This window comes from Aspergillus niger, assembly GCF_000002855.4.
Source record: "Aspergillus niger supercontig An07".
Lineage (NCBI taxonomy): Eukaryota > Fungi > Ascomycota > Eurotiomycetes > Eurotiales > Aspergillaceae > Aspergillus > Aspergillus niger.
The window spans coordinates 1,905,544-1,916,486 of NT_166523.1; the positions used below are offsets into that span (position 1 = coordinate 1,905,544).

Consider the following 10,943-nt stretch of genomic DNA (forward strand, 5'->3'; position numbering starts at 1 on the left):
CTTCTTTGTCAATCCCTCCTTGTAGCGATCCGATTAGGTCGATATCTCTGAACTTCAGGCTCCACTTCTCGAACCCGATGCCAATTCTCCCTGTCCATCGTGACCTCTTCAATGCTAACAACGGTGTGGCTGTCTGCTTCTACTACTGGTAGCAACAACAACAATAACAACACCAACTCCATCAACACGACTCCATACAGCGTCCAATAGCACTATCACTATACTAGTATGGACCACTGGTAGATAGAAATTAGACTATGTGTTTTTTTTCCACCCTCTTACTCTATCTCCACTTTCTTCCTAGGCCCTACAGAGAGGAGACACGCCTGCTGATGAATCCCTCAAAAAGCTTGGCCATGTCCGCGTGGGTTGCACGTCGTGATCTGACATTGGGACTGGCTCTTCCCCTCAACCTCGTCTACGCAAGCCTTGCACAAATTTCACTATGATCCTCAGAGCTTCATCATCTTTCTGGTCACACCCTCCCCGTGGAGGTCCTGTTCCGCTATACAGAAGATTTGCATCTCCCGATCGGGTAACTGTCGAGCGCAATCTTCCGCGCTCTGGGTCCGCGCCATGGGGATCTCTTTCGACGTCAGCCTGCCTGTCTTACGCGGCTCTCTGACCAACGGACTAAAAATGTCACCATCGTACGCTACCATGCGCAACGACCGTGCTCCGTGCACGCCGTGTCCACTTCAATGGTCGATACTAGGCAGTAGGCACACCATCAACAGAATTTTAAGGAGCTCTTCCTCCACAACAAGAGAAATTTTTACATCTCCAACAGCTACTCGAGCACAACAATCCAATAATTCTACCAAAAGGGGCAATTTGGCAGAGCGGCATGGCCCGTAGCCTTACGAGTATACGACTCATTGCTTGGATTTTTAACCCACTTCAACAATTCCCCTCAGCTGACGAATCACGGATGAAGTCCTGCCCGAATTTGGGAACCAATTCTCTGGTGGACGAAGGGATTGGGCAAATAAAAGGGAGTTTGATAGTCTTGTAAGGCTAAGAACTGCACTATTTGGCAGCTAAATTACTCGGAGAGCTGCCATAGAAGCAATTGGGGGGTCAGCACCGTATGCCGGCGTCGAACTATATGTTGGGCACGTCGTGGCCTCGAAGGATCTGAGGGTCATTAAAAATGAGTCCTCCTATAAGAAGAGCAACCCAAACCCTAGCCGGAACAGACTTCAGCCGTCGTATGGCCGGCGATGATCATGGTGATCTTGATGACTTATAAGAGCCAACCTTGATCAGGGTTCAATTGCGCCTTGCACGGCAGACTTCTATATGTTTCAATTGGAGGACGACTCCATGATAGACACAGCGATCAGAAGACAATCACGCCCGTATGCGCACGACACCCTTGAAGCAACTCCTCAGCAGTCCGTACGCATAAACGCCTTTTCTGTACATATAAGACGACCTGTCCAGCGCCCTATCTTCTTAGCATTAGAAGCACACGCGGCATCTGCACCCTGATGAATGTGAATCCCCACTCTGACAGTTCTCATGTACCACAAATCGCCAATTCATTTCCACCGTCATTTATTTTTCCCTCCCAAAAAGGAAATCCCTAGGCCAATCATTTTATGCATATAACACATCAAGAGACCCCTACACCATTGATTTCAGTCGATGAATAGAATAGCGGCGCTGATTGACACCTGGAATTGACTACAATTATACCGAGAGAGCTGTTCAAACAACAGAAAGAGAAAAAAGAGACCCCGGGACCCGACGGCGTCGAGTACCCGCATTTCTTCCTCCCAACTCAAAGCGGAAAGTAACCAACGGAGATAAAACCAGTCGGCGTTACAGGATTACGGCATCCTTCCTAAAAAGGACGATGGGTGGCGGAGACGCGCAAGCGTCCGTCTTGGCATGAGACAAGATCTGGCTAGAGGGAGCTTCCAGACCCATGGCCCTAAACCCGTTTCTGTGGTTGTCCAAGGTGTCAACAGGCAACACAACCGTCCTAGACCCTGGCCAGGGGGCTTGGCGTGGATACCTCATCCGGTGTTGTGTGGCTTTTTCCTTTTTTCCCTATTCTTTCTGAGTTTAGTAAGTGGTAGATTGAGAGAAAGTCACAACCCCTTCCAGTCGTTCTCGGGTTTGTGTTCCATTCCATCGGTGGTCGAGACCCTGGACGATCTCATCTCTTGTTTTTGAGGACATTCTATCTACAGAGAGATTTCTCGTGACCATGGTTTGATTGTTCTTCTCAATGTGCTTTAGATATAAAAGATGGGGTTGGCTAATATTAGCAACTCACACCAGGTAAGAAGGGGCATAGTCCTCTTAGACATGAAATTGCAATTCCAGAGATCAGTTCTTGGTTTGATTACGCAGCACTATGCAGATGACTAACTAACGTAATCAACGGTCGGACGGGCCACACGGTCAGGCGGGCCATCTGGTAATACTATACAAAAGATATCTTTTTAAACATAATATATCTCTACCATCCAGGTCTAGAAGAATTAGATTTCTTCTATATAGATTTTAAATAATATAAATAATATCTATATACCTTCTAAAAATGAATATACTTTTACTTATGGACTTATCATATTACAATATCTGTATTTATATGTATTATATAAGAATCTGGTTTCATTATCAAAGTAAAAATTCTAAAAATCTGAAAAATTCATGGAATACTTATTCTTATATATATAAACTATCTACAAAGTTAGAGCTTCATAGAAGTAGTACTGGTTGATATATAATAGAATCAAAAAGACATCTTTTATATGGGATTTCAGGATGGCCCGCCTGACCGTGTGGCCCGTTCGACCGTTGATTACGTTAACTAAGGACCCGGCTTACGGCATCCCACTTGACCCGACCTTGAACTGGACGGAATTGAACCCTTGAAACCGAACACGTGAGGCATCCCTTTCCCGATTGGTAGAATCCCTAAAGTAAGGTGCCGCCTGTTGCGGTGGGTCTTTTATCGATGCTGAACTGGCATGATTACGACAACTTTTTCTAGGTGGATTCTTCAATGCCTCCATAGACAGTAGACAATACTGTACTGAACAGAAGAAGATTAACGGAGTAAGCTGCGCGGCTCAAGCCGACAGAAATTCTGTGCACATCTACTACCCACATCCTTAACCAAGTTCCAATGACCCAAGGGTCACGGTCAGTAACTGAGATTACTTATCCACAACTACGGAGTACTGTAGAGTTGAACTAATTAGTTTGTGGTTAGCGGGCCGTGTCATCGTGAAGTCATGATTAGATACATACTATGTACAACAACCTTGTTTATTTTATGTGTCTTGCAGATACGCTAACTATACTCTACAATATAATATACCATAGTATAGTATTTCTATTGAATCAATATATGTAGATAGATACTATATACGGTAGTCTACCATCTCTCCAACAGGGATATATATATATACACGTATGTATGATGTGATGATGCAACCGCAACCGCTACTACTTCACCTGAGACATTGAAACAGATAGCAGATACTGATAGATATGTCCCAGTAGGTTCCTTGCTTCACGTTACTCGCGGACATACATGCATACGACCACGCATACTTGCTTGATTCACACACACACATACCATATAGCATAGCATAGCATAGCATAACTTGCCACTACTGATACAATACTACCTGCGCCCATCTGTCTGCCTGTCCTTCATGCTAAGGTAGCATAGCATGAAGGACAGGGCAGCTGGGATGTTGCCGCTGCAGTACCACCGTTACTGTGCAGGATGTAGGAAGTATCTATCTGTAGGTACGTTTCTGCTTCGCTTTCTTGTTCTTCTTCTATCTGCTCTGTGGTTCATTGTTATATTTATCTATGATCTATTATCTGTTATCGATATATTATCCACTTTCCTAAAATAAGCAATCGATTAATTATATTAAATATCTCGATAAATCTCATTTTCTAACTACCGACTGTATCGAAATACTCCATCAACTGACTCAAAAAATGATCTACAACATGTATGTATATGATGACGTACACCCAAACGGGCCCATAATCCCTTTCCTCATCCCGGGACGGGTAAGTATCTGCTCTGCCTTTTGTCGTGTTTCAGATAGGTAGGTAGGGATGTGGTTGGGTTTGTTGGATTATCGATGATCATTGTTGGGTTGTATCAGATACGCGGCTTGATTTGAATCCTTTTTGTTATACTTTTTGCCATGTGTGGATCGTGGTAGTGGAAGGTGGATTTGACTTCTTCGATGGATGTTCGGTTCGGGTGTTGTGCTTGCTGTCCTGTAGTGTGCGGTGTGGAGATGGGGATGGAAATTTAAATTCTTTTTCTTAGGTACACACTACTCTAGTTTGGATGCTAGTAGCTATCAATCAATCTTCTAGAAGGTGTCTTGCCTTGCATTAAGCGGTATCTTTATTATGCTCTGTCGCTTGCCGAATTGATACTTAATCTATGGATTAGAAGATCGCTATGCCCAGAAAAACTGTTCGCCGTGCTTGTGTTCGCCAAAGAGAATATGAACAGTAAATGCTGAATGAGTGAATGAAGGAAGGAGGTGAAAAGAACAAGGAAAAAGCTGCAGTCATAACATAATCAGGTTGAACACTTGGATAGTTCGGCAACAAATGACTTGCCCCAGAAAGCACTGCGACATTACCGTCAGCCAACTATGCGTTGTATAGTTATCAATGGGCCGCGTCAGCTTACCTGGTGTACTTGGAGATGTATTTGTAGAGCTTTTCGAATTTTTGGGCCCGCAGATCGTCACTCATCGACACGGCCTCGTGGTATGCGCTGGCAAGTTCTTCCGTGTTCCACGGGTTGACTACAATGCTGCCGTTAAGGCTTTGCGCGGCTCCAGCAAACTCCGACAGAATTAGCACCCCCTTGCGTTTCTGCTGTGTTGCAACGTATTCGAACGACACTAGGTTCATCCCGTCGCGAGTCGACGACACGACACACGCGTCGGAGGCGGCATACAGCGCGATGAGCTCATCAAAGCTCACCGATTTGTGCATGAAGTGGATGGGCATGTAGTCGACCGTTCCTGAGCCAAGGCTGTTAGGAAGCGCGAGAGAAATATTGGCATTGCCAGACTTACCGAACTTTCCGTTGATTCTGCCCACCAGCTCGTTCACCACGGCCCTCAGGTTTTGATACTCTTCAACATCCTGACGACTCGGGACAGCTACCTGTACCAGCACGACTTTGCCCACCCATTCAGGATGCTGGGAGAGGAAGACCTCCAAGGCATGCAGCTTCTGGGGAATACCCTTGATGTAGTCCAGGCGATCAACGCTGACCATCAACTTGGTTCCTTGGAACTTGTTCTCGAGACTTGCGATGCGGTTCTGCACCTTGGGGCTCTTTAGGCCCTCGGTGAACTTGTCGGGATCAATGCCGATGGGGAAAGCTCCCACGGCGACAGACCTGTCTTTGAATTTGACACTGCTTGGGGTTGTGACCAATCCACTGCCGGAGACGTTAGCTTACAACCCGGCCAGACAGCGAGTGGCCACTTACAGGATATGAGAGCAACAGCTCAGGAAGTGACGCGCATAGTCATAGGTATGGAATCCGATCAAGTCACACTGCAACACGCCGCGCAGCAACTGACTCCGCACAGGAAGGATTCTATAGATCTCACTGCTCGGGAATGGAGTATGCAAGAAAAATCCAATGCGGATATTGTTCTTGCCCAAGGCTGCGAGTTCTTCGCGGAGAACTTCCGGAAGAAGCATGAGGTGATAGTCGTGGACCCAGACAAGGTCTCCTTCCCGGGCCTCATGGGCGATAGTCTTTGCGAACAGACGGTTCGCCTCACGATACGCATCCCAGGCAGCTTCGTCAAAAACAATTTCACCGGGATGATAATGCAGAAGAGGCCACAAGATTGAGTCTGATAGCTCACATTAGCAACAGATACAGACCTGTCGCGCCCTGCCAGGTGGCAGCCGCAGGAGATAGGTGCGGATGCACATCCAATGCAGGTGGAGAGGGGGAATCATGACGATACGTACTTGAGAAGCCATTGTAGTGGCGATCTGCCAGTTTGTCGTCCATGAACACCGGGGTGGCGTTGAACTCTTCCTGCAAACGCTGTTTCACGGAGTCGATCTCATCCTCGGGCACTTCCAGTCCTGGCCAGCCATACCACTGGAAGGTTGTGGTCTTTGATAGTCCGCTCAAACCAGTCACCAGGCCACCAGAGGACATGGAAAACTCATATTTCCCACCCCCGGAGCGACGAATGGTGATGGGCAGACGATTGGAAACGATCAACAGGCGGTGATCGCCTTCCGAAGAAGAGCCGTTGGCAGCCATTGGAAAAGGAGGGGGGGGAAGAGATAATGCAATGGAGAGCAGAGCGAAAGGAGTGTGCCCCGCTTTGAAGATGGATCGAGGATGAGATGAGTCAATTGAGGGGGAATGATAGGAGGCCGCGAGGTAATATAATGAGAGTAGCTGGGGGGCTGGAAGGGAAAGGGAGGTGAATAGTTAGTAGTGTAATGGTGTGTAGTGGTGGTGAAAGTGGAAAGTCGAAGGGGGAGGGGGTAAAGATGTGAGGAATTGAAGATGAAAGTTGGTGATGGTATTTTTGGTTTATCTTTCAAGCTTTCCGCTTCCCATCAAATGAGACTAAAACGAAAGTGTTCGTGTTGCCCCTCACCATTTCCTCTCTGTGACTTCACTATCCACTTCCCACTTTTTTTTTTCTCCTGCTTTCTCTCTCTCTTCCCGTCTCCATCCCTCAATCACCCGTTCCCTGTCTGGAGTGCCGGAATCATCATTGACCAACCCGGTGTTCCATGTGCTTCGGTGTCCATTCCCATTGTCTGGCGGAAACAAGGCGCGCGTGCGCGACACAGCGACCCAACGCCCGGTCGAATTGTCGAGAACCATCGCCAAAACGCTATCTTAGTGCCGGTGGAGAGACTGCGGATCCCACGGGAACCACAACGTCAATGATCTCATTGGTCTGTCCGCTATAAGCTGCAAGGCTATAGCAGACTGCCAGGCAAGTTTTCTTCTTCTTTGGCTTCATCTATGCCATGCATATCATCGGGCTTGTGATCTGAGACCATAATCCTGGTGGCCTAGATCCGGGTCCCCGTTCCCCTTCCCCTTCCCTTCATTTCTTTTGCTCACCCCCATGATGCGACTGGCATCTGCCCAAGACAAGCCCAAAGAACCTGCCCGAACCCCTCCTTCGCGCTTGGAAATGCCCCTCCCCAGTCACACACTCCCCCCGAAGAGCCCAGAATGTTCCTGTCATTTTCGCATGTGCTTCATCTCCCCGGTCTGGACGGCTTTTCCCTGGTCCAATCATCAACGTCACCACTCCCTGCTTTCTTCATCTGCTGGTTCGGGTGTCTAACCTGCCCCCGGGATTTTCAGGGTCGTCGCATTCACTCTCCCCCCGTGACACTTAAGACATAGCTCCTGCCGTCGCATATCAATCCCACACCCTCTTTAGCATCCCTTGGTCCGGAGAAAAAGAAGAAGAAGAGATTAAACCTCCACGGATCTTTGATTCCGAAAAGCGGAACAACTCTTTCCATACTTCAGCCTGTCTTTGTCCTTCAGAAACCTCTCAAATCTTAACCTCCAATTCCAATTCCTTGTGCTGCAGCACTTGAAACAATACCATAGGGAAGACTCTCTCGGTGTCGCTTCACCCCAATGACGGTCTTCATTGCCTCACTGTATGTTTGCTCTTCTTTATCTCGCAGTCGATTGAGTTCTCACTCACACTGTCCAGCTTTCTCCCTTATACCATTGACTTTCAAGCCACCGAGTTAAGACATGCTCGGCGCAAGTCATCTAGCAGCTCTTCTCGTGGAGAGGGCCGAATCATAGGACGACTGGCAGACACCAACCGCAAGCACCATTCCAAGAGCATAAGTCTGTCGCTAACTCCTGGCGCGACCACCGATGATGAAAGGATCTTCAAGCCTTACGTCTCGCGCTCTGCAGGCGAGATCCCAGCTGCAGATGATCCCAACGGCCCAGGCCCTAGTGAGCCTCGTACCGTCTCCTGGGGCCAGAGCCGTAAGTTCAATCAGCCGCGCTTAAAGACCTCTCTTCACCCGGGTCCGTCCATTCTGAGCCGTCCTGACCCAGGGGATGACGTGGACAACCCGCCCTACTTGGATGGTCCTGCAGATGTTTTCAGCTCGGAAGAAGAACACGGGAGCCCTCGTGCTCTGTTATCTGAGCTTGACTGGGTTGTCAAGGCAGCTGAACAGGGCAATGGCGGCTTGCGAAACGCCATCAATGCTGCCGAAGAAGCAGGCATGTTGACGGACAAGATGTGGGTAGGCACATTAGGCATGCCTACGGACTCATTGAGAGATGGAACGCGCGCCAGTATCTTCGAGACGCTTGAAGATGAATACGAGTCACTTGCTGTGTTCGTCCGCGACAGCGAATTCGAAGGTCATTATACCCACTTTTGCCGCGCTGTCCTGTGGCCTGCTTTCCACTATCAGATGCAGGAAAGCCCGCGACACACAGAGTACGACGATTACTCCTGGAAGCAGTATGTCAAAGTCAACGAGGCATTCGCAAAAATTATTGCCGCATACTGGCGTCCTGGTGACAGCATCTGGGTACATGACTATCACCTTCTGCTTCTTCCGGGAATGCTCCGGGAGAGGCTGCCAAAAGCAGAAATCGGCTTCTTCATGCATACTGCATTTCCCTCGTCGGAGATTTTCCGCTGCCTGAACGCTCGAGATGCACTACTGAAAGGGCTTCTCGGTGCGGATCTTATTGGTTTCCAGACGGAAGAATATTGCTATCATTTTCTCCAATCTTGCATCCGCCTTCTAAGGTTGGAAGTCTCCGTCGATGGTGTACAACTCGACCGCCGATTCGTCCATGTGAAGAACATGCCCATTGGTGTTGACGTCAAATCGTTGGACGCGTTGCGCAGGACTACGCATGTGAAGGATTGGATCGCCAATATTACCTCTCGGTATAAGGGTAAACATTTGATCGTCGCTCGCGACAGGCTGGATGCTCCGGGCGGTATCAAGCAAAAGCTCCTCGCTTATGAGCTGTTTCTGAAGAAGTATCCTAAGTGGAGGGAGAAGGTATGTTCGGGCAAAGCACAATGCATGGTCTAATACATTTGGTACTAACTGGCCCAGGTTGTCCTTGTTCAAGTTGCTTCGGCTTCTGAGCTGCCTGAATTAGAAGCTCAAGTTTCGAAAATTGCTATGAGGATAAATTCGGTATACTCAAGCTTGACTCATCAGCCCCTGGTACTTCTGAGACAGGACATCAGCTATTCGCAGTTCTTGGCCCTCATGAGTGTGGCGGACATCTTCATGGTCACCAGCCTTAGAGAAGGCATGAACCTTAGTAGCCACGATTACATTCATTGTCAGGATGGAATTCTGGCATCCCAGCGTCATGGCTCTCTCATTCTGAGCGAGTTTACAGGGAGCGCTTCCCTCTTCAGTGGGCACGAACTTCTGGTTAATCCTTGGGATTACAAAGAGGTTGCCGATGCGATCAACAAGGCGCTTTCCATGACGCCTGAACAAAAGGAGCGGAACTGGCAGTTCTTGCTTGAAAAGCAAACCCCTCATACAGCGATAGCATGGTTCAACTCATTCCACACCGCTCTGACTAATGCACACAGCACGCAGCTTTCTCGTGAACTCAGTCAGGTGTCACTTCTATCCGTCAAGGCTGTGAAGGAGGCGTATGACAATTCCAGCTCACGCCTTTTCTTCTTAGAAGACGACGGCATCATTGCTCCTCAAAACGGATCTTCGACTGACCTAATCGCTCTACTCGAGCGCTTGCTAGCAGATCCCCAAAATACAGTGTATGTGACGAGTAGCAAGAGTCCAGAGCAGCTTGACTCAGCCTTGGAAGCACTCTCTACTAAGGTGGGGTTGATCGCCGAGAATGGCTGCTTCAAGCGCGAGGTCGGCTCGTCCACTTGGAAAACGCTAGTAGACATGGAAAAGGCCAAGGACTGGCGGAACGGCATCCGCAAAGTGATCCAGTATTACCATGAACGAACTGAAGGAAGTGAGATGGAGGAGCGTCGTTGTCTCATGAACTTCTGCTACGAGCATGCGCATGATCCGGAGATCGCCGGGCGCCAGGCCTCGAGCCTAGCAGATCAGATCAACGGCACACGGGGAAGCGAAGCCATCCGCGTGGTCCTCAGCCAGGGCGCAGTGAGTGTCGAGCCTCTGGACGTGTCCAAAGCCAAAGCAGCCGAATCCGTCCTGCGGCAGTTACCCCGCACGCCGGATTTCGTGTTTGTCGCCGGGGGTGCGCGCGGCGACGAAGCCCTTTTCCGCTGGGCTAATCGCCTGCATGCTGAACAGATGATCCCCAGCGTGACCACCCTGACCGTGGGCTCCCACGCCACGGAGGCCAAAGCCGTGCCTCCCGGTGACATGAGCATGGCCGATATCGTAGACGCCTTTACTTCTCAGCCGATGGCAAACGGCATGTCCAACGGACACACCAACGGATACTCTGCTGAGGATACTAACGGGCATGCAAATGGTCACGTCCCCGAGGTGAATGGCGTCAACGGAGAAAGCCATGACTGACCCCTTCACCCCTCTCTCTATTCGTCCAGAACTCTCAACCACTACTACCCCATCCCTACTTCATTCCTTCCCAGGTGAACATGTAGCATCCATACATCCTCTGACCCCTCGTTTCATCCTACTGTTATCTCCCTTTCTTTTCCTCTTCCCCCTATCTTCTTCTCTTCTCTCCACATGTCTAGCTACCTCTTTCCTAAGTATGATATAACGTGTCACGGCGAATGATCATAATGTGTCCATCGAAAGGGAACCTCTACCTCGATACACGATAATTATACCATCCTTCCTTCACTTAATTCTTACCATTAGTTTTAGTGTACTTTAAAAGAAAATAAAAAAGGACAATACCGTAATTAATTCCCCCGTAC

The 10,943-nt window shown here is 48.8% G+C and overlaps 2 protein-coding genes across 2 annotated transcripts, besides 1 other annotated feature; one reads left to right on the forward strand and one right to left on the reverse strand.

The window, feature by feature from the left end:
* Window positions 1-2,385: 2,385 nt before the first annotated feature.
* Window positions 2,386-2,824: a mobile genetic element (Remark: Vader is flanked by 44 bp inverted repeats (IR);~Title: transposon Vader - Aspergillus niger).
* A 1,758-nt stretch (window positions 2,825-4,582) lies between these two features.
* Window positions 4,583-6,313, reverse strand: tpsB (alpha, alpha-trehalose-phosphate synthase (UDP-forming) 2 (trehalose-6-phosphate UDP-glucose phosphate glucosyltransferase) tpsB-Aspergillus niger; the record flags this gene model as incomplete). The annotated part of the gene is made up of 5 exons (XM_001391908.3): window positions 4,583-4,634; window positions 4,697-5,036; window positions 5,091-5,461; window positions 5,513-5,888; window positions 6,010-6,313. 5 exons carry the CDS (start codon window positions 6,311-6,313, stop codon window positions 4,583-4,585), a joined length of 1,443 nt encoding a protein of 480 aa, XP_001391945.1.
* Window positions 6,314-7,672: 1,359 nt separating this feature from the next.
* On the forward strand, window positions 7,673-10,575 carry An07g08720 (uncharacterized protein; the record flags this gene model as incomplete). The annotated part of the gene is made up of 3 exons (XM_001391909.3): window positions 7,673-7,695; window positions 7,752-9,087; window positions 9,145-10,575. 3 exons carry the CDS (start codon window positions 7,673-7,675, stop codon window positions 10,573-10,575), a joined length of 2,790 nt encoding a protein of 929 aa, XP_001391946.1.
* Between the last annotated feature and the right edge of the window lie 368 nt (window positions 10,576-10,943).